Raw genomic sequence first — 23,675 nt, 5'->3', positions numbered from 1 at the left:
CTGTGGTTCCCAACTGGGGCGATTTTATTCCCCGGTTTGGCAGCGTGTGCAGACATTTTGGATGCCACAACTGAGGCTAGGGGTGGTTGCTGTTAGCATATAGTGGGTGGAGGCCAGGGATGCTCAGAACATTCTACAGTGCAATGGATGGCACCCACAAAAAATGATGTGGCCCAAAATGTCAGTAAGTATGAGACTGAGAAATCCTGCTCTGGAAGAGTTCCTAAACTTTTAACAAGATTGCCTTTGGGGAGGAGGACCCACGACGTGGATAGGAAGGAATTTTAACTCTTCTCTATGTACTATTTGCACAATTTAAGCTTTTCTAACTGTGCGTGTGTTAAACTAAAGCAGAAAAAAAGAAGAATCTTTTGGTAAGAACCTCCATGCTAATGATAGTGCCCATTTTGTGGGGCATGAAGCCTTTCCAGAATCTGGAGGAAGCCGGGGACTCCCCCATACCCCGCCAAAAAAAAAAAGAGCCCCCTTCCCAAAGTTGGCACAATCAAGATCATCTGAAACACATTCATGGTTAAGAGTTGGAACAAGGCAACAGGTTTTAATGGCTTAATTTAAATTGTTCTCAAGGGCAGCTTCTAGTTCTTCCCAGTTGGGAGTAATTCTGTAATTGCCAAGCTGTTTCCAGAAATAGTGGCTTATTTAGGGTAATATGTAGTTATATTCGAATAACATTACTAGCTATGAGTTTTCATCAAATTTCTGGTTTTGTGCTCTGCCTATCTCTAAGGTTAGAAAACTTTTTTTCTTGGGTGTATGTGTATTATAAACATTGTCATTTAATGTGATAATTCTTACACGAAAATTTCATTTTGGCATCCTGCCTGCTTCTGTAAGAAGTGGGTCATACTGAAGAAGTCTGACAGATATAAAAATAAATGTTTTTCAGTGCCCTGGGAAGGTGGCTTATCACCTGATAAGTTGCTCAGGCCAGTCCAGATCTATGCAGAAGTTAATCCCATAGAAGCAGATACTTAGGCTGAGGCTAAATCAGCTCATGGGAGTAGAGAGAAACAGGAACGGGGATTACCAGGACAAAGGCACATTTGGGGCCTCACAGCTGAAATCCTCCCCTCTGAATGTGGCATTGTCTTCAGGAGTCACAACAATCTTGGGAGGCAGGTATTGTTAGTCTCCTTTCACAAAGGAGGAAACACAGGTTTTCTGCGATTTGCCCAGGGTTCCCCAGCTGACAAGTTCTTGGGATTGAATTTGGATCCAGGTCTTTTGAACTTTACATTTCACCAGGTAGGATCTCCGTAAACTTGACTTATTGTGAGAATCTCCTTAGGCCTTATTGAAATACAGGTTCTGGCCCCTCCCAGACCTGCTGCATCAGTTTCCAGAGGAGGGGCCCAGAAACCTGGTGATTGGGATGATCCGGCAAGTTTGAGACACTGTTCTCAGCTGTAAAGCTTCTTTTGGTTTGAGGTCTTGATTCTCAAGGCTTTCCAGTCCTAGTGCTGCTGAGGCATAGGCATTGATACCAAAAATAGAGGAGCCCTAAATAAGGTGTCCTAAAAAGGGAAGAGGCCTGCCTACTGGAGTCTCTAGGAAACTTCAGAATGTTCATCATATGTAGTTAGAAAAGCCGTCCTGGGAGTATACGCCCATGATCCTTTCCGCTCCTTTTGGAATCACCACACTAGGTTCTGCTAGGCTCTCAACTACTGTGAGCGTTATCCATCCTTTGGGGCACCACTAGAGGTGTTAGTTTTTTTTCTTTTTGTACTTAGCGATCATCACTATAAATAAAGTAATAGCAGTTCACTGTGTGCTTACTTGTTGTCTCGTTGGTATTGTCTTAAATAAGGGTTTAGAGACATTATCTTCTTTGGTTCGCCAATGACCCTCATCAGTGGCAATTATTAGTCCCATTTGGCAAATGAGGATTAGGAGAATAGTTAATTTAAGGGGCAGTAAACCCACCCAGTACCTTCAGTCTGAGAAATGATGGTATCCTTTATAGAAAAGGCTTGGATTCGTATGTCACAGTGGCAGGAAGTGCAAGTGAATGAAGTAGGCTCAGTGCTGCTCATTCCATCCTTTTTTCCTGGTTCATCAGGTGCTGTCTCTTCCAGACTCCAGCTGTACTTTTGTAATGATTTGTTTCATAATGGCTACTGTTCTTTTTGTCACAAAAAATAGTGAACATAATGGCATAGAAATTGTCTTCATGACATCCCTAAAGAATACTTAAATTATTTTTGTTGAAGCACAGCCCTCCTCTTGGTCTTGTTTTCCCACTGTTTAAAATTAAAAAACTCTGTATTGTGTACAGATCATAAATGTACATCTTGATGAGTTTCCAAGTGTGTACATATTCATGTAAATAGCGCCTAGGTTCCAGAACAGCATTACTAGCTTGTCAGAACAGCTACATGTGCCCTTCCACCCAAAAGGTAACCACAGTGATTGACTTCTGACACTTTATTTTAATTTTGTCTGAGTTTGAACTAAATAAGTAGAATCATACAGCTTGTACTTTTCTGTGTCTGGGTTCCTATGCATAGCGTTATGTATGAGATTTATTCTCTGAATGTGTCAAACATCTTATTAATTCTGTTGACGGACATTATCGGTAACTAGTTTGTTAATAGCCAGTTTGGGGCTGTCAGGAGTGGTGCTGCTGTGAACAGTTTCTACATCTTTTGGAACATGTACACTTTTTTCTTGGGTATTTGCTTAGGAGTGGAATTGCTGGGTTCCAAGTTATGTGTATGTTTGGCCTAAGTAAATAATGACAGTTTTTCAAAGTGGTTGTACTGTTCTTTTCATTTTTCATAGTAACTGGAGTATGTACAATACAGTATTTCACTTTCTTCTTTGCCGTAAATATACCACTACCCAACTGAGATGACCCTAGCATGGATGAAATGATAGTGACAAATTGGGAAACGTATGCCATGGCTGGACTAATAGTGCAAGCCTCTGCCCAGGTCAGCTGGTGTAGTCATGTAGGAATGTGGTCCTAGTGTTGCAGAATCTTTAGGTTTGTTTTTCTTTCCCAAATTGGGATTGCATATTTTTATGTAGACTCTATCAGTTTTTGCTGCACAGAGAACACTACAAAATTTTGGCTTAAGATGATCAACATTTATTTGGGTCCCCATCTTGCAGGGTGGCCGTTTGGGCTGGGCACAGGTGGGCTCATTTACATGTCTGAGGTTAACTCCTCTCAGCTAGGGAGCTCTGCTTCTAGGAGTTAGCTAGCTGTTGGCTATGTGTGTGTGTGTGTGCGCGCGTCTGGGATATGTGTCTCTCATTATCCAGCAGGTTAGCCCTGGGTGGGCCTTACCAGAGTTATGGGAGCAGCAAGAGGGCAAGTCCCAGTCCCCAAGTGCTTCTGAAGTCTGCCTAGGTCATGTTTGTTATTGTCATTGACCAAAGCAAGTCATGAGGCGACCGACGCCCAGAATCAGAGATACCCAAATGCTTGAATACAGAGAGGCATGAATGAATTAGGGGTCTGGTTAATGCAGCAATCTATCACAAAAACTCTCTCCACTTTTAATTGTTAAATAATAGAAAACAATACCATTTTAGGCACTAACACTGCAGGTTAAACAACACCTCTCTGTGGCTAGATCTGACTTGGGTCATGAGTTTCTGATTTTTGCTAATATGCCTTCCCAAGAATCCTTTGCTGTGTGGGTGACTGTTGGTAACGAGTCATTTGAGACTCCCCAGAAACCCTGACAGACTCATCTAATTGACATGAAAGGGAAATAAAAAGCTGGTACCACCTCCTAACATCCCCTTCCCCCGCCTTTCTCCCCAGCCTTTGGTGCAGCCTGTGGTGGTTTCGGTGCAGTCTTCAGTATCATCACTAGAGCAAGAACGCCTAGGAAGTTAGCAGTCAAGGGTTACGTTGCCTTTTGGTGGGTAATGTGAACAGCACTGCCTGTGGTGCATGTGGCCGGTATGAGCCAGACCTTGATGGACAAGCCTAGCTGAAACGAAAACTTAAATGACTCCTTCAGCCTTGTCCTGTGAAACTTTTAGTAATAGTGCTTAGAAACCATCTGTTTAGGTGGTGAGTTAGGAACACCTAAGTTGTCTTCTTGGTATATAGTGAGATTAGTGAAGAAAATGATACACCCCTGGATGGAATTTGAGAGGCAGTAGACAATTTTCCCCCCCTTTCTCAGTAAACTCAGGCTTCTCAGTGGAGCCACTTGAGTATAATTGCAAGCATGCTGCTTCTTCACTGTGGTGGTTGTGAAGTCCAGTTGCTTGGTCCCGTTTCTATTTAGGTGAAATATCAGGACTCTGGGCTGCAGACAGTAAGCACCAAACTCAAATGGGCTTAACAAACCCACACAGGATTATGTTGATTCACTTAACTGAAAATTCCAGGTAGTGGTCTTTGTTCTGGGTGCTTTTATAATGTAAGTAGAAATTTCTCCATCTCTCTTTTATCCTCACCACACCCGGGTTTTACTGACATATAATTGACACAGAACACTGTATAAGTTTAATGAATACAACACAGTGATTTGACATATGTATATATTGCAGAATGATTACCACAGTGGTTTACTTAACATCCATTACTTCACACGGTTCCAAAAAATTTTTTTTCCTTGTGGAAATCCCTCTATCTCTTGGTCCTGCTTTCCTTTTGCTGGCTTTATTCATAGACAGGTGCTCCCCAATTTGGGATGGAATGGTTACCAGCAACTCCAGTCTTACATTCTTTCACCTTAACAGCTCAGGGGAAAGAGAGCCTCTGTTTTGTGCAGCAAAAGCCATAATTTAAGTTCCTGTTGGTCTAGACTGGGTCATGTGTCCATCCTTGAACCAGTTGCTGACTCAGAATGGCCAGGCTTGTATCCATTGCCCATTCCTGAAGATAAGAGTAGGGTCAGCCACACCTAAACCATGTTGACTAAGAGTGGGGTGGTTTCCTAAAGGAAAAGAAGAGGAGATGTTGGGCAGAGACAACAAATGCCCACTTTAGGTGGGTAAATGACGAAGCCCTAACTGTAGGAATGCAGGTGTTTTCTGTTCTTCCAGCACATAGTCACTGTTCAGCTGGGTATGGGAGAATCAGCAGTAAACAGAATGGACACCGTCCCTGACCTCAGAAGCCTGCAGCCCTGGTTCTTTTAACTAAAAGGGTGACATTAATGGAGCAGGATGACCCTGGTTACATATCCAGGCTCTGGAATCAGACAGATCCGAGTTCAGATTTGGGCTCTGCTGCTGACTAGTTGTTTGACCTTGGGCAGGTTAATGCACCCTGCTGTACTTATCAAAGGAGGGCAGTGCTAGTGTCATCTTGCGTAGAGGCGATGAAAGAAGGCATGGGACATTCTTAGCGCCAAGCCTGGCTTACTTACGTAGCCAGTAAATTAAAGCTGATGCTATGATTATCGTTCGCATTGCAGAAGACTTCACTATACTGCCTCACTTCCTCTGTGCTAAGACTTAGCACTGAGAAGCCCTGTGTTTTCCTCCCCTCTTGGACTGGAATCCCCGGAGGGCAGGGTGTGTTGTCTTCCTTTTGTACCCCCACCTATGGTGCTCAGTGCTGTAGCGGCCCCGCCTGCATGTGTGGAGTTGAAATAACGTGGGCAGAAGTGCTGCTTCCCGCAGCAGCCTAATAAAGAGGCTCTCTGGTGGTTAAATCCCCTGTGAATATTCACAGTGTGAAGATTTGGGTTTTCAGGCCTGATGAAAGTTTTAATACTGCTGACCAATATTTATTGCTCACTGTGTCAATATTTAATTTGTCTGACAGAGCCTGCATCTGTGTTGTCAACAAGATCAATTTGATGATTTAACTTTCCTCTGTTTTTAAGTTAGGAACAAGTAGGGAAACTAACACAAAATGAGAAGGCAGCTGAATCAAATGTGATCTCATGCGTTGGCTTACCTGGAGTGACTTCCCTTCCTCTTTCAGTCCTTGGCCTTCCTTTTGAGGCTTAACTTGATTCTTGTTGCAATGTTGACTCTCCCCAGAACCCTCCAGCCCAAGGTTCTCTTCCTTCTCCCTCCCCGCAACTAAAACGTTCTCTTGTCAATGCTATTCATTTTTTCCTCTTATGAATGAGCAGCTGTCTACTTGGTCATGTTTAAAATGGTCTCTGTGTACACAACTTGTAACTTAGGTCAGGTCTTTGATGGAAGGTTCTGCTGCTGGAATAAGCTCAGGCTTCATTCATTCATTCCACAAATACTCATTAAAGTAGCTTCTTGGTACCAGGCCCTTTTCTAGGCGCTGAGGCTACAAGCAGTGAACAAGACAGAAAAATCCATACTCTTATAAAGCTCACATTCTAAGCCAGAGGGAGATAGTCAATGAACAAGTAATAGTCAGGTAATAGATGCTCTGGAGAAGAATAAGGCAGGTTGAAGGGGTAGAGTGTGTGTGTGTTGGGGAGCAGCTATAATCTTAAATAGTGCTCTCCAAGAAGGCCTTCCTGGGCAGGGCACACCTGTGGAAGAAGGTGAGGGAGCAAGCCTGCAGGGATTTGGGGGAGGGCATTCTAGGCAGAGAACGGCACATGTGAAGATTCTGTGGCGGCCAGGGCCAGGTGGCCTCAAGGGCCTCTGTGACCTCTGTGATCATACAGGGCTCCAGGCTCAGAAGCTCCCTTACTTGGTTTAATGCTCTGTTGTTTCCATTTTTAAACTCTTACTATTAACTAAGGGGGCTCCACCTTTTAATTTTATACTGGGCTCGATAAGTTATATACCTGAGCCTGGTGGTACAAATGTGCTTAGAGTGTTTGAGACCCTTGATGTGAAACTTTCCACAACTATAGCCACAGGCACCCCTCTGGGACCTGAAGCTTTTAACAAAGGAGTCGTCCCCCCCACCGCAACACACACACACCCCCGACTTCTCTCCTCTCTGGAGAGAAAAGCTCTGATCCCAGTTTAGACTAAAATAGGGATTTGAACTCAGTGGTCCAGGCTCTTCTGCCTCACTAGCTTCTCCCATTGCCCAGCTTCCTGGGATTGCCACAGCTCTTGCTACCCCAGTCTTTTAGATTGCTGTTTTGTGTCCTTTGCCAGAGCACTCAGGGGAATCATACCAGTAGGTGGTGAATGAGAATGGTTCTTGAAGTTGGAAAGCCCATTAAAAAAAAAAAAAAAGATAAAATCCTGTGAACATTTAATGTGCATCTACTGTGTGCAGTGCAGTGTACCTCTTAGATATTGTAGTGTTATTAGTTCAGTTCTGTCATCCATGCATGCTCTCAAAAAAATGTATGGAATCCCTTTTGCTCTTTCTCATAGTGAGGCAGGGGGATTAGGTTAAATGTTAAAAGATAAATTGGCTTTTTGTGGACTGCTTGGGAGCTTAACCACTCTTTATAGCACTGTTGCTTTGGAGAAATGATTTCCAAGTTCTAAACAGCAGCCTTACTAATGAACTTGAGAATACCTTGGGGGACTATCTCTACTGCCTTTTGTAGACTCCAATTTTTATTCCATTTTACGTGAGGATGACTTATCTCTGTAAAAGATCTTAGCTCTTTGAGTGTTGACATCATTTCTTACCCATTTGCTAACAGCACCTCCCCTACCCCCAGCACCTGGCATGGCCCTGAATTCAGATAGTGTTTTGAACATAAAACACCTTATTTTTAAAATGTATTGCTTTTCTATATGAAAATATCATTTCAAAAATACTGAGGAAATTCAGAAGACTAGAAGGACAAAAACCTCTCGTAATGTTAACTACTCACTACATTTAGGTGGACTTAAGTCGTTTTTTTTCCCCCTTTATATAAATAAGAACTTATGTTTCAAGACACATTTGGGAATGTAAATGAATGCCTGTTTATCTTGACAGTGTTTCAGACCTTTTTTCCCCCTAATCAACCAATTTTACTTTTCTTAAAGACAGTGCAGGTTGAACTGGAATTCATCGATTCCTTCTGACTGAGATTGTGAGAGTCTACTGTTGAGTGGTATGTGGGAAGTTGAGATAAATTTCTGTAGAAAACTATCTCCTTTCTGCCGCAGATTTAGCAGAAATGTTGTTGTATATCTATCTTTTGAATTCGAGGTGATTTTCTCAGTTTCTTAAAACACCATCTAGAGAGATCTTTTGTGTTCTGTTTGCCCTGGAGATGCACATTGGGAACAAATCTCAAGTCAGTTTCTTCACTTTTTACTGATTTGGCTCTTAGTAATTATCCCTTCTTCTACTAAACAAGAGAAGACAGATTAAATTTCTAACAGTAAGGCACAAAACCAATCCATTTACAGAATTAGTCTTACATTAGCGCGTAAGAGTACAAATCAGCCTCCCTGGGGATGGGTCTATTTGCAATTTCTCTTAGCATTTTTGGAGTAAGTCCAGTAGACTTTGGGAAAATCTAGTATTCACTGACTTTGAATTAACAAAGTAACATGACCCTTTTGTGGTGGTTTTCTTTTCTTTCTTTTCTTTTTTTTTTTTGGCTTGATTGGGAAAGGATTTATTTATTTATTTTTTAATATCTGTCTGTAATTTAGGGTTGTGGTTCTCAACTTTCGGTTTGCATGAGGATCCCTGAGGAAGAGATGCTTGAGCCCCACCCCTGGGAATTTGGGGCAGTAGGTCTGAGTGAGATCCTGGGCATTTGGTTTAAAACAGACACACCCACACACAACTCTGCAGATGATTTTGATGTATAATACAGGACAAGAATCACTAATAGTGGGTAGAGAATCAATATCTGAACCATTAAAAAAAAAAAACACCGGGTTGTATGTTGTCAAAAAGATGTTTTTCCTTAAATTTGAAGGAATGTTAATACTTTAAATTTATTGGTTTTCTGTAGCATAAATTTGGCCATTCTAAATTATTCTCTAAACATTGTAGTCATACTGACATTTTTATAGTGTGACCAAGTTTCCCTGTAATATTTCCAGTGTCTTTAATCTCTTTTCTTTCTTCTTGGAATATCTTAGTTTCTGAAATGCCAACTTGTCCGTTTCCTTGTTTAAGTCAGTGAAGATACAGAGTTGGTTAATGTAGCCCATGACTTTTTGGGTGGCTGTGTGCTTCAAAATAGCTTGGATGGAAGTCTAATAGCACCTTTCAGATGGCAAAATGTTTCTCTGCACACTAGTAGCAAGTAGAATTTTTTTTAACTTACATTTATGAACGGTGGGAAGTACCAGAGGAGAGTGCTAAGACCTTCTTGCTGCTGCTGTTAAGGTATATGTGGTTACTGGGCTGTGGCCTCTGTCCAGGATGTGGCTCCTTATCCTTGTCAAATCATGCATGCTGAGAAAGGAATTGCAATTTCAACCACATGGTCAAACGTGCTCACAACCTTGTCTTCTGTAAGGTATTTCCCAAGTGATATGTTACTAATAATAACAAAGTGAAGTTTATGAATGATTTACTTAACCTTGAAGCTAGTCTGGGTGTTTTGTTTGTTCTCTGGTATAATAACATCACTCTAACTTACGTGCGTTCCATTTTTGCCTCTTGAGTGGAAAGGAAAGTAGGTTACCTAGACTAATGTCTGGAGTGGTATGTGAGAACCTTTGGGAATGTGCTGAACAGAGGACTATCACGGATCATGTCTGTTGCTTTGGAAATAAAGGGTGGGTTTTGTGTGATACAGACTCTGAGGTGGAGATTTGCTCGAAGGTCGTTTCGTGGCTTGGCCTCTCTGAGGGGTCCCAAATTGAGGCCTTCATACCCAGCTATGGAGCAGTCATTGGATGCACACTGCCCTTGAGGAGGGGGTGTGACCTGGGATGAGGTAGCTTGTTTGGCCAAGGGCAGTTCCTGGGCAGGACTCCACCTGAGCCAATGGCAGGCAGCGTTCTGGGCATCTGGGGAGTAAGTGTCATAGACCCACAGGGGGATCTGAGTGACCCACCACAGCATCCATTCCAAGAGCCAATGATAGACTGTCTTGCCAAAAAGATTCTAAGTGTGCAGCATTAAACTTCAGCATGTGGTCTCCTGACCTTGTGGGCCTACATATTCCTTAAAATGTGGAGATATGGACCTTTCTTTAGTATATTTTTCTTTTTTTCCCTCTGCCATTCCCAACCAGTGGTGGTAACAGGGAAGGTCATTTGCATAAGAGTCTGGGGCTTGATCTGTTTGAAATTGACCATCATTCTGGAGTTTAGGTGTCATTCTAAGAGCATAGCGATAAAAAAAAAGTTTGGCTTTGTAATGTTGGTGTTTACATAGTTATAATTCAGTGCTTTGAAGCAGTTGTTGCCCTCTAGAACTTATAAGTGACCAAGAACCATCACAAGTGGCACATTAACAGTGAAGCCAGCATGGCATCTCTTGATTGTCCATTGGTGTGGGAGTGCCTGGTCATTCACACCATGGTGGCTGCTGCCTTTTCATCCACTGTGCACTATGGCGGATCCTTCTTTAGTTATTACTGTGGTATAACCTTTTAAAATTGATGGTTCTTTTTTGAAAGCCCTGTTGGAAAAGACCTTGTTGTATGGCCACTTTCAATGTTCAGACTCCTGAGGGACAGGCTTTGCTGTCCCATCCCCTTTCCACTGTCGTCAACTATCATCCACCTGTCGTATGACAAGGGGAGACAACTTTCTGTGTAAACAGCAAGCTGGTGTGGGGGGTAACATGGAATTTGGACTTAATCAACGAATAGTTGTTGAAGGAAAAAAGGGGGGGACCTGGAATGCTGCTCAAGGAAAGAAAACAGTAATATTAACAGTCAGTTAATTGCATGCTTAGCCTGATACTTGTGCCAAGTCCTTTCCATGTATTATGTCATTTTATTCTTATAACTGCGCTGTGAATAGGTATGTTGATATCTGTTTTACAGATAAGGAAGCTGAGGCTCAGATGTGTTTAGCCTGGTCTCATGGCTAGTCCGATGGCAGAACCAGGATGGTCAGTGTGAGCCTGTGCTGCACCCAGAGATCGTGGGGGTCAGGATCAGGGAGGATGGCAGCAGTCTGGAGTGTGCCAGGGGAGAGGTGTTATTTTCTAGGATAAGAATAGAGAATTGGCCAACTGAATAAGCAAAAGGGAGAAGGCTCCTGCCACTGTAAGTGTGACTTTTCTGCACGAGCAAAACTAAAAACATGATTTCTCACACTTCATCATAGTGTAGTAGTGTCGAGTCCAGAAGCCAGTTTATAGTGAGTCCCAAAGGGACCAACTGAAGGAAGTAATGCCTGGTGCATCTCTAACAGTTGGGGGAAAAAGTTAAATATGAGTTCACTTTGCATGAGTACAGACTTTTCTTTGCCTTTATTCTGCTTGTATGAGAACAAGAAACAGTTTTCTCTTGTTTCTTTACCGAGTGGTAAGGTAGACTTCACCTCACTGTAGTCCAGTAATCCAAGAGACCGCAGAAGGAAGTCCAGGGCTGTGAATGATGGTGTCGGACTGTGTACAGCTCTCCTCCACTCCCCGGGGGGTTATGATAAGGAGTCTCAAGTTGTATCTGGGCGGAGAGAGAAAGTAAGGCCTCTTTTTTTTTTTTTTTTTGATGAGTAAATCCAATTAGCTGTGGGAGGGGACCTAGCCTGACATTAGACCAACAACTTTCCATTATTTTTTTAGGCAAGGACGCCTTTGTCTTCCAATTACACTTGCAGATTTTTTCCTGTTGTTTTCTGTACAGCCAACACTTCTGTCCTGATTTAACATTCTGTTCCTTCTTTACCCATGGAGAACTGTCAACTCTTCCTCTTTTTCCCTCTAGAGATCCTTTTTTGGCCTTCATGCTTAGCCTTGCACTGTCTTTACAGTTGAATACATTTCCTCCTTATGCCCTGGATAATCTTTTAGCTCTGAGACTCCTAGATGAATAGAAACATGATCCCAGAAAAATCTTTACCCTGAATCTTGGTAGGGTCTAAGTCAGTGCTCACAGTCCCTTAAAAATGCTGAGGCTCTTTTCATGCAGCCTTGTAATATACAACTGTCGTATCTGGGTGGTGAATTAATAATTTGCTTGCAACCAGTAAGTCACTGATGTCAGCCAAAGCTTATTAAAAATGAATTTTATTAAGCAAGTTCTGTTGGGACAAAAAGCGCTGCTTTCCCCAGCTTTACAGAAGCACACACCGAAGTGAGCTTTGGCAGGTGGGTTCGGGAACAAGCCATGGGATACATATGCACACTTGGCCTTTTTTTCTTTCACACTCATATTTCTTTGTGCTACGAGGATCGTCATGACAGCCTTATCTCTCAAATAAAGCCTGTTACCTCATCCCTAATTGCTTATCCAAAGGCAGGCAAGCTCTAATTTCTCCACATTAGTAAATGACACCGAAGAAGAACAGCTTTGTTTGCACTGGCTCACTCAGGTTCACCAGCGTACGCCCCCAAGTGCATTAGGAAACCTTGTGCTTCGCCTGTGGCCGGGGGAGGTGTGCTCACCTTACTCAAGAGCAGCACTTCATTTATTTACTTTTTGCTCACGTTCACAGCCCTATTCCCCTCTTCCTGATGAAAACACTTGAGTGACCTAGGTCAGCATTGCACCGCTGTGGGTACTCACTCCCCTTCAAGTTGGGGGGTAGTGGCAGTTGTCCTGGGAGGACCAGTGGCCTCCCTGATTTTAAGGCTCACTTTCTTGGCCACCTGCCACTCACCTTTCCCTTGACGCCAAGAGGCTTTCCACAAACCTTTGCAGTGATGCTGGCAGCGTACCCCAGGTTGTGAGATGGCACCCTTGCGTCTCCTTTCTGAAGCATTACAGGAATAGTCTTGTGGATTTTGTAAGTGAACGTGAGGTGGGTAGGCTTGTGGGGGTTGGAGAATTGAGAGTGGCCGTCAAGTTCTGAATGAGTTCTGTGCCTGTGCTCCACAGAGCAGTGAGCATGCTCGGATCCCCCTGGGAATCAGCATTGTCCCTCCTGTCACCACCAAAGAATGTTATTGGTAATTTAAAGAGCCTGTACATATGAGCATTTTCATATCTCAGGATTGTACGCTTATTTCTTTTCTTTTTCCTCAGAATGAAATGGATGACGTGCCCTTCTTTGATATCCAGCTGCCTTACGAGTTGGCAATCAATATATTTCAGTATCTGGACAGGAAGGAGCTAGGAAGGTGTGCGCAGGTAAGCTGTCGTAACGGATGGTCAGGATTCACCTACACGCGTAGTTCAAGTAGGAAACGCTTCCATGACAGAAATGTACTTCGCAGAATGACAGAGAAGTAGTGAGTTGGGTAGCAGCTTTACTTGAAGGAAAGTCACCTTGAACTGAAACAGTTGTGTTCCACATCATCACGTGGTATTTATCTTCTTGTGACCGTGGCCCAAGAGTCATATTCTCCCTGCAGTCTGAGTCTCCCTGCCATGGCTGCCCTGCGGCCACATGCTTGAGGCTGACAACTCTGTGCTCGGCCTTTACTGAGCTAGCCAGAGCTGTTAATGTCCTCGCCGGTTTTTAATGCAAAGATGTGAGGTCTCGGTTAAATTAAGCTAGTCATTAGGTTGGGAGCTGAGGGTCAGCCTGGGGACAAAATAGTGAAGTCATGTTTCAGACGTATCATCCAAATTACCCTTTAAACACTGGAATCCCACTCAGGTTCGAGGCATCTGAGAACTGAGACCCTCCCCCACCGACAGAACCATGGACCAGTGTCACCCATCTTGTGCCTGCTCTGGGACACATGCCACTGGAGTGGAATGCTGGGAGAGCTGACCTAGGCCATACTTCACTGTGTGCACGAATCACGGGGGATCTTGATAAAATGCAAATTCAGATTCAAGAGTTCTGGGATGGGGCCTGATAGCCTGCATTACTACCAGCTGATGCCAGTGTTGCTTTGGCTTTGCTTTGAGAGGCAAGTCCTTATGCCATTAAAATTGGTCTTTTATTCTCTACTTTTTGGTGAAGAGTATTTAATTTCTCATAAGTTAAATGTGTATATGATTGCTGACCATTTGGCTTTTCGTGGACAGCTGTGTTCCCCTGAAGACGCTGGAGTATCCATTGCCCATAAGCACCAAATAATTAATTTGTTTAGTAGTTACCATTTCCCATCCATGGATTCTAGAATGCATTTGACACAAGTTTCTGGGCCTTCAGGAGAAAGGGTTTAGTGTAATCAAGTGGTAGGAGAACTATACGCCAAAAATCCAAAGCACCATCATGAATGTGAATTAAAAACACTAAGGCAGTTTGAGAGTGGTGAAAACTGTAACCAAACTTAGACTCTAGAGCTTGCTAACTCTATGGCAGTTCAGTGAAATCACACAAAATACAGAACAGTTTAGAGAGTTTCTGGTTTTACTCTATTGCCCTATTGTGATTTTACCCTGTTTCCCTATTTTGAAGCATTTTGCTTAAGCAAAATTATTTTTCTACTTAAATACGAATTTGTAAAAGCTTTCAGTGTTGTTGATTGCTACAGTATCATCAGAGGGGGGAGGGTGTTGGCAAACATTTTTTGATGCAGAGTGTAGAAATCTTTAGGAAATGATGGAAGAAATTATTCAAAGGCCAAAATTCACAAAATAAAAATGTTTGAAGTGTAAACCATGCTCGGAGCCTATTGATTGCGTTAAGTAAGAGTACCTATATTGTCTTCTTCTTTCCCTTGGAAATTGGATTTGTTACATTCTAACTTTACATGTTGGCCCTGTTCCCAAGAGTTGAAAACAAGGGTGTAGCTAAATGAGTCCAGCTCCTGGATTTCAGCCTGATGCTGTTAGCCGAAGTCTTGGAACAGGGTCTAATAGCTAGCTTTCTACAAAGTCAGCATTAGATGATAAAATCTTCATTCTTGATAGGGAGCTGCTGTTTAAGGAATCATTTCTTTAACGTTGCTTTTTGCTCTCCTGCTTTGTAGAGGGCCATGTGGCTTTCACATCTGCTGCTGGTTTTCTCTTCCAAAGAGTTTATCAGTGAAAGATAGGATCTAGTGGAAGAAGAGATCCCCCTTTTGGTACAACGGGGCTGCATTCCAGGGTGGATTGGTTATGCTGGTGAGATTATTCTGCAGGTGTGAACAGTCTAATTTGCAACACAGTAGTTCAATTGTCCACCAGAATTCTTCCCTCCTGGGCCAGTTGGATTTGGGTTTTTGTTGTTGTTGTTAAACTTAATTTGTAGAGCACACGTATAAGAATAGAAAGTATCCTTAAAGAGAACCCCTGAGGTGGTTCTGATCCTCAAAGCCAGGATTTTTTTCATAGAGCTTTTGCAGGAAAGTGACAATGGATGTCCAGTCATTTGTAGAATTGGCTTTGTTTTTCCAAACATTAAAATGAAACCGCAGAGTAATAAAAATAAGTATCATTTTCATTTGTTTCTCACGGTGTTTTTATTTTTGAAACAGGGAAAAGAGCCTTCTGTTGACTGAAACGTCCTGCTGCTTTATGATTTTATTTTACAGGGGGTTTGCTCTCTGTCTCATTCTTTGTCTCTCTGGTTCTCTTTTAATCTAGCTGCCTTGGGATTTCAGTGAAATTGGTTGGACCAGTTATGTGGAATTGGCACCATGAACTATCTGTGTGCCCTTGGAGAAAACCTGTTTGCTTAGATCTTTATGCCAAATTGGTAACTGACTAACAGTAAGGAACCCTGATTGGGGAGGACTTCTGAGCTTTCCTTATGCCACAAACTATGCTGGAGAACTGATTTGGCTCTGACTTTGTCTCCTTTCTGCATCCCCCCTTTTTCTGTTTTGTTAGGCTTTATGCTTCAAAACTGAAGTGCTACTATGTTAGTTTGTGATTGTTGTGTACTCTGGATGCTAATCTCTCTAGCTCCTTGCTACCCGTAGCTGCCTCTCGAGGGATTTAGTACCTCTGTGGGAGTTTCATGCTGAAATGTCTCAGTGTGGTTTTTAGTAAGCAGTTATACATGGGGCAGTTCACTGAGCAGTTTATCATTTGGATGTTTGTAACTTTATGTTCATTTTTTGTGTGTACGCCTATAGGATTTCCTGGCACTTTAAAGGATAATGTTTTGAAATGGATAACAATGACAAAACTGTTGATTGCAAAATTGCAAAATTGTTTGGTTTTTATGAGAAAAGTAAGTGTGCTGTTGTATTACAACATGAGTAATTCTAAGGAGTAAAGGTTTTTAAGTATTCACCAATGTTCATTGAAGAAACTTTAAAAATAATTATAAATTCCCAGCTGTTAAAAAAAAATAGTACAGAGAAGTTCTAAGTACTCTTCTCCATTTCCTCTGTTGGTAATGCCTTGCAGAACTATAGAACAGTATCAAAACCAGGAACTGACATTTATAAAGTCCATGAAACTTATTCAGGTTTTACCAGTTTAACATGCACTTATTTGTGTGTGACCACACAGTCAAGATACAGAACTTCCATCACAAGAATCTTTCCTGCTACCCTTCTATAGCCACACCCTTCCCCATCGCTGACTTCTGACAGCTGCTAATTTGTTCTCCGTCTCATAACTCTGTAATTTTGTTTTTTAATTTTCATCCTTAACATATATTTTAGTTATATGTACTTCCTAATGTGTGATTTTAGAAATTTAGCTGCATAAACAACAAGGCCATGTTTTTCAAGTAAAAGGTAGAAAAATGTGCTTAAAGAATGTAATAAAGAAAAAGAGGTAGATGGAGAGGTTAAAAACTTAAGATTTATGATAAAATTGGCACGCAAGAAGGAGGTGTTACCAAAATAAATAAGTAATTCTGGAACGAAAGCCCAGTCTATTAGATTATGATATTTCAAGATTCAGGGAAAATGTGATCTTATGATCTTCCCAGATGTCCAAATAGGAGAAACTAAAATCCGAGTTTTTCTAGCTAAAGATCTTAATGATGTCTTTAAAAGTCGAGAATCCAGAGCCAAGTGTAACTGGGTTAATTCGCATAGCAGAAATGATTCTGAGGACCTGTAGTTGCTGGTGGGGTTCCCTTAGTTCTTAACTTCTGCCTTTGCCCCCAGACTACTCTCAGGGCATGCCCAAGACCCAAGGACCCACAGGAGTTTTCTTTTAATTCACCAGGTTGCAATGGCTGCCTCCTCTGAAAAGGGTTAGGGAAAAGCAAAGCAACTCCAGAAGAAAAGACGGGGAGTTGGATGAAACCAGAATGGCAGAGTAGTGCTAACCCCTTGAACAGAGTGGTGAGGACTTGGGAGTTTTTTATACTGTTTGCTTTACTTTTGTGTGGTTAAAATTTTCCATATTAAATTTTTTAAATATATTTTTATTGAGGTACAGTCAGTTTACAATGTTGTGTCAATTTCTGGTGTACAGCACCATGCTTCAGTCACATGGGAACATACATACATTCGTTCTCGTATTCTTCTTCACCATAGGTTACTACAAGATACTGAATATGGTTCCCTGCGCTATACAATATAAACCTGCTGTTTACCTATTTTATATATATTAGTTAATACATACTAAAATTTAAAAGAGAAAAAAATTAGAAAAGCCAGAGATTGTATTTGAATAAGAAAGTCAGAGCCTCCCGAGGGCAGCATGTGCCAGGAGTTGACCTTTGAAAATAAAAGCAATCTGTTTTTTGTTTTTTTTTTTTTAAGCATCGAACTTAGGAACAGTTGGACTTACTCTTCTCATGCAGTTATTTACAGAGGGCCTACTGTGTGCCGTGTGCCATTCTAGACAGTAAATACAGCAGGGAGCAAAACATAAAAACCCCTGCCTTACAGAAAGCTTTACATCATATACAGTAAATACGTTGTTAAATATAGAACGTGTCAAATGAAGGTAAGTGCTGTGCTGAAAAAAAAGACAGCAGAGATGATGTTGGGGTTGCACTTTTAAGTGGCCAGGGACGGCCTCACAGAGAAGGTGACCTTTGATGAGAGGCCTGAAGGAGGGAAGAAGGAAGCTGTGCAAGTCTCGGGCAGTGGCGAATAGCAAGTGCCAGGGCCGTGAAGTGAGCGCACCTGCTGTGTTTGAGGAACAGCAGGAAGGTCACAGTGGCTGATTGTGATAGCCGAGTAATGGCCTCCCCAAAGATGTTCCTGTCCTGATCCTCAGAACCTGTGACTGTGTTACCTGTTATGGTAAAAGGACGTTTGCAGATGTAAGTTGAGGATCTTGAGACGGTGATTATCTTGGATTATCCAGGTGGATTCAAAATAATTACAAAGCTCCTTAGAGGGTGGTAGGAGGTCAGAGAGGAGAGGAGATGCTAGATTGCCAGCTTTGAAAATGGAGGAAGAGGCCACAAGCCATGGAATCTACATGGCCTCTCAAAGCTGGAACAGGAAAGGAAGCAGATTGTCCTCTGAAGCCTCCAGAAGGAATGCAGCCCTGTCACCAACACCTTGATTTTAGACTTCTGGTTTCCAGAGCTGTAAGAGAATAATTGTGTATTATTTTAAGCTGGAAGTTTGTGATAAGTTAGAGTATCGGGAGAAAATTAATAAAGGGGTGTAGTGAGCAGGTAGGGATAAGAGACGGAGAGATGGTCCGAATTCGAAAGGCACTTAATCTGTTAACAGAAACTGAACTTTTATCCTGAATGAGATGGGAAACCATTGAAGTGTTTTAAGCAGACGAGTGACAAGGTCTGACTTAGGTTTTAAAAGGGATCACTTTGGGGAGGAGGTTATAGCTCAGTGGTAGACATGAGGTCCTGGGTTCAATCCCCAGTACCTCCTCTAAAAATGAATAAATTGATAAACTTAATTGCCTCCCCCCTCAAAAACAACAACGACGACAAAAAGGGACACTTTGGGTGCTATGTGAAGAATAGGCTCTCAGGGGTCAAGGACGGCAGCAAGGAGACCAGTTAGGGTGCCAGGAGCACACAGTGGTTTGGACTAGACTGTGCTGGTAGAAGTGGGCAGAGTCAGGATTGCTGATGGGTTGGGTGTGGGGAGAGAAGGGTCAGCAGGACCCTAGGGTGTTTGGCCTGAGCAACCAGATGGATGAGACTGCTGTTACTGACGAGAGGAAAACGGTGGGATGAGCAAGTCTGGGAGAGATTAGTAGTTGGAGGTGAGGCTGGAGATGAGATCCGAGTTGAATTGAGGGCTGAAAAGGTACATTTAGAAGCTCTCAGCACATGGATGGTATTTAAAGCCAGGAAACTTAACGAGATCATCAGGGAAGCAAGTGTAGACGAAGGAGGGAATTCGGGGATTGAGCCCTGGCACAGCACAGTGATTAGAGGAGATGAGGAGATGAGGAGACTGAGAAAGGGAGACCTGTGAGACGGGAAGAAAACCCAGACTACAGAGTCCCCTGAATCAAGGAATAGAAGTCTTCAAGGAGGTGAAGGTGATCACAGGTGGTAAGTGCTGCTGTCAGTCAGGTAAGAGGACTGAGAAATGGCTGTTGGATTTACCAGTTGGAGGCAAGAGGCGTGGTGGGGACAAAAGTGAGGGAGGCCCAAAGCAAATGAGAAGGAAGGAAATTGAGATAATGAGTCTACATACAGCTGTCTGTACACGGTGTGTCCCCTCCAAGTAGATATGGTGTATCAGTGCTGGAGTTGAACAATGACACTTTTTCCCCTGTTATGGGCCTCACTGGTAACCCTAATCCAAGTAGAGTTAATAAAGCTAGTTTTTGAGCCAAGGGCTTTTTTTTTTTTTTTTTTTTTAAATGCTGCAATTCATAGTGGTGCTATAAAGCAAAATGCTGGAGACACTTTTATGAGCAAATTCTTGCAGCTGAGGCTCACTCAGTGGGGCTTTTACTGGGCAGGGCCCTTTCAATCCTGGTGTGTGAAAGAAAGACCATTAGGCCTTTGGAAAATTCAGGCTTATAAACCTTCTAGATTTAATGTAACTTAAGAAATCAAAATAATCAGATTTCCTTTTGGTGAGACTCTTTAAAATTTACTTGTGAAAGTTTAACTAGGTCTTTTTCTTGTGTGTTTTTTTTTTTTTCTTCAGTATTAAAAGAAATTCTTAGAACCTGTCATTTTTGTTCTCCTTTAAAAGAAGAGTTAAAAGGCAACCCTTCCTTTATAGTTTACTAAAGAAATTGTTGGCACATTTCTGTGTTTAATACTGAATTGTAGGTATGATCCTGATCCCTTTTTGGAAATAATTCTCATCTCTAGCTTTTATAAATCCCTCAAAGAGCTTTATTGTTTGTTACCCAAGATTTAAACTTTATCCCAAATATTTTCTACAGAAGAAGCCCTTGGTTTAGGGGTTAGCAGTTAGCACTGGGGAGGGCACATTGAAACATCAGCTTTTTGTTCTCAGGTTTTCATCCCATAACCCTGTTGTACAAATTTCAGATTGTGCTATTTAAAATGACTTGGCATTTTCTTTGAAGCTGATATAAAAATGTTTTCAGCTTCTAGGGTTTTTAAGGTCTGACATATTTGAGACCTCTTAAAGTCCCCGAAAAGTTTATCTGTTTTAAAGTAGCTGAAATTTGTACAGTTTAGTTCTCATGAAGACTCATCCAGAATATTTAATTGGGATTTTCTGGTTTGTAATCACTGAGCATTGAATTTCGATTCTCTTGAAACACCGATGCTTCACTGGCTCCATCTAACGAAGTGCAGCCTTGTAGCTAATTTTGGGATTACAGGATTGAAAAGATAGCCCCGTGTTTAGGGTCAGTCCTGTGATCCAACCTGACTGCAAGGGCAGAGACCAAAACTTCTCCCTTTAGCTCCCTGAGCCATGGGGAGGCAGCCCCCCATCTGAGCACATCCATGGGATGTTGCTCATCTGCAGAGGATATCGGGTTGGCAGGTTAAGGTGGAAAATGGATGAGAATGACTGGCCCTAGTGCCCAGCCTGCAGTTAGTGCCCAGCACACACCTTAAATCGACTGACTGGTAATAACCCATATCACTGTTGTGTGAGGTGTCTTCTGGAGGGCACTAGGCTTTTGAGACACTTCTTGCAAGAAGCAGGAGCCAAGACAGGTTTGAGAAATGCAGCTTCTATTATCTCCTTCTTAGAGCTAGGCAACACAGATTAGCCTATTTAAAGCTCAGACGTTCTGCAGTGAAGAGTCTTGCTTAGTTTAGTTTAAACCAGTGTTCTGCGAACTCATGTGACCATGGAATCCTTTTCTAAAGTAACTTATTAACGCCCTGAGGAACTGCTGTTCCACTGAACGTGCTTAGGGAAGTGCTGGTCTGTGTAATGAAATAATGACTTACATTTATATGATCTCTTAGCTACTCTGAGTCTTTCATCCAGTAGTTACATTTCATAATTTCTACAAAATTTTACATTTTATAATTTTTACAAAAAAGGCTCATATATCCCAAGGATCAGAGTAAACTCGCATGTGTTTAGTTAGCACTGTGTGCCTTTGAGAACCCATGAGGGCGTCTGTGTGTTCGCCCTTATCTCATAATTTATTTAACCCTGAATTCCAGGGGCCTGCGGGAGAAGTACTCTGCTCTGGAGCTATTTGGGTTGTAGCCTGGCTCCATCACGGCTGATGTTGGTCGATCCTGATCTGTGCTTCATGATTGCCTAGTGCTGAGACTCACTTTGGCACAGACAGATGGACAGACACCACCCAGTGTCATGGACAGGCTCAGCTGTGGACCAAACATGCCAAAAATAAAACCATGGTGTTCTGTCTAGTCAGAATTGGAACTCCAGTGTTATTGTGTCATTATCCTGTTCTTTATTACCTGACCACTTGTGATCAGATGAGGGTTTGTTTCCCTGGTGCCCTTATGGCTAAGATGGAGAAGTGTGGGATGACAGTGTGGTTAAGTGGATTTGTAACTTATGCTGTGGCCATGCCCAGGGTGGGCTACTTAATGGATCCATGTCAGCCTAAGGGGAGGGCTCTAGTGGTTTGCCATGGCTCTATCCTCAGCCCCATCCTGGTTAATTTTTTAAAATAATTAAGACACGAAGGTCCACAGACTGTATTTTGCAGATGACTTATGCTAGGGAGAAGTAGCTAATGCAAGGGATGACAGAATTGAGATACAAAGATGATATAAAATGCTGAGGGTGGGTTTGTGCCATGAGCTGAATTTAGAATTGATAGAAAGTTTAGAAAGTTAAGAATTTAAGTGTAAAACATACTAGTGTGAGAGTAAGAAATAAGGACTTTTTTTTTCTTTAATTGCAGTTTGTGTTTAAAAAGACTGGAAATTGGTAAATACCAAATTGAGATTACCCTTGGGGAAAAGGATGTTGATGCTGAGAGATGCACAGGAGTTTTAAGTTTATCAGTGGTATTTCTTAAAGCAGAGTGGCAAGTCCATGCATGTTTGTGATATTCTTTATACCTTTTTGTTTGCCTTAAATATTTAATAAAATAGACTCTGGAAGCTTGGACCATTCATTTAGTAGCCATGATGATGTATCTTCAAGTGAAGTAACAAATTAGTATGTGATAAAATCCTTCTTTTCATGGCACTTGAAAGTCTGTATTTGGGGTATTGTTTAGTCCCAAGTACCAAATTTGAAGAGGGACAGTGTGGATGCATAAATATTCGGGCCCACTTTAGAGATAATGGATATGGGAGCTAGTCCTGTGACAGTTTGTTGAAGGAAACAGGTAGTATTTAGAACTTAAATGTGCCATCAGAGTGTTCTGTTGGTCAGTATTGCCTTGACCTACTTTTGGTTGAGTAAGGCATTGAAATAATGATTATTTTTAGTATAGTTTGAGATGGGAAATCGGGAAATTTGAGACTGAAGTGACCTGAGTTCTTAGATTCTGACTCATTTTTACTTTAAGTTCTAGACTCTTTCTGTTGCCATGGAGCAGGCAGAAAGCCATTAAAGATTTAATGAAAGTTCTTTATTAAAAATCTAAGAAGCTAATGGCTTCCTTATTTAAAGTAATATTTGGAACAGCATAATTTCATAGTAAGGAATTTGTGTATCCTGTGGTACTATCAGTAGTGATCTGTAGGAGTATGTGCCATATATGGAGAGAATTACATTTGTAAAGTACTTTTCTATGAGCTCCTTTAGATACACAACTGTTCTGTTGGTTGGTGGGGTATGTTGCTCACACTTTAAAGATAAGGAAACTAGGGCCAGAGGGTCATAGAATATAGTGTTTTAAGGGACATTTTGGCGTCTGACTCCTCTGTCCCATCCCTCATTTCACAGAGGAGGAAAGAGGTGCAGAGAAGCTTAGTGGCTTTCCCATAGTAACCTAGCTTGTTACTGAAAGACCTGGCACTAGATTGAGTTTTTTCTACAACTGTAACTGGTTTTCTATTACATCACACTGCTTCTTGAATAATGGAGGTGATCATAAAGACATGTTCCTAAAAATATATATACATTCCTATCACTTTAGGTCTCTCTGGAGAAATTACTATGTAAAGGAACTTTGCCATGATTTTTTCTTTTGTACAGTGTAGATTTTTTTTTAAATATAAAGAACTCCCTCACTATTTTTAATGATAAGTTTTTAAATGAGAACTTCTGGTTTTTGTCCTTTATTCTAGTAATATATTACATTGATTAAAAAAAAAAAGTAACCAACCTTGCATTCCTGGGATAAATTGCATTTGATTGTAATATATAATCCTTTTTACATATTGCTGGATTCAGTTTGCTAGTGTTTTGTTGAAGATTTTTGTATATATCCATAAGGAATATTATGAAGTCTTTGTCTGGTTTTGGTATCAGGGTAATACTGGCCTCCTAGGATGAGTTGGGATGTGTTCTTTCTTCTGTTTTTTGCAACAGTTTGTGAATGATTGGTGTTAATTCCCTTCTAAACATTTGATAGAATTCACCAGTGAAGCCATTTAGGCTTGGACTTTTCTTTGTGTAAAGTCTTTAAACTGCTCATTCAACC

At 41.7% G+C, this 23,675-nt stretch overlaps 1 protein-coding gene across 2 annotated transcripts in view; it reads left to right on the top strand.

The window, feature by feature from the left end:
• FBXW8 (F-box and WD repeat domain containing 8) overlaps nt 1-23,675 on the top strand; it is a 102,980-nt gene that overhangs the window by 569 nt on the left and 78,736 nt on the right. The window contains exon 2 of one of the 2 annotated variants that reach the window (XM_010963628.3): nt 12,948-13,052. The exons of the other annotated variant lie outside the window; for it this stretch is intronic. Coding sequence (XP_010961930.2) covers nt 12,948-13,052 — 105 coding nt within the window. The remainder of the gene's footprint in view (nt 1-12,947; nt 13,053-23,675) is intronic. 2 annotated transcript variants of the gene reach the window in all.

Source organism: Camelus bactrianus, chromosome 32 (assembly GCF_048773025.1).
Source record: "Camelus bactrianus isolate YW-2024 breed Bactrian camel chromosome 32, ASM4877302v1, whole genome shotgun sequence".
In the NCBI taxonomy this organism is placed as follows: domain Eukaryota; kingdom Metazoa; phylum Chordata; class Mammalia; order Artiodactyla; family Camelidae; genus Camelus; species Camelus bactrianus.
This window is presented reverse-complemented; position numbering and strand designations above follow the sequence as displayed.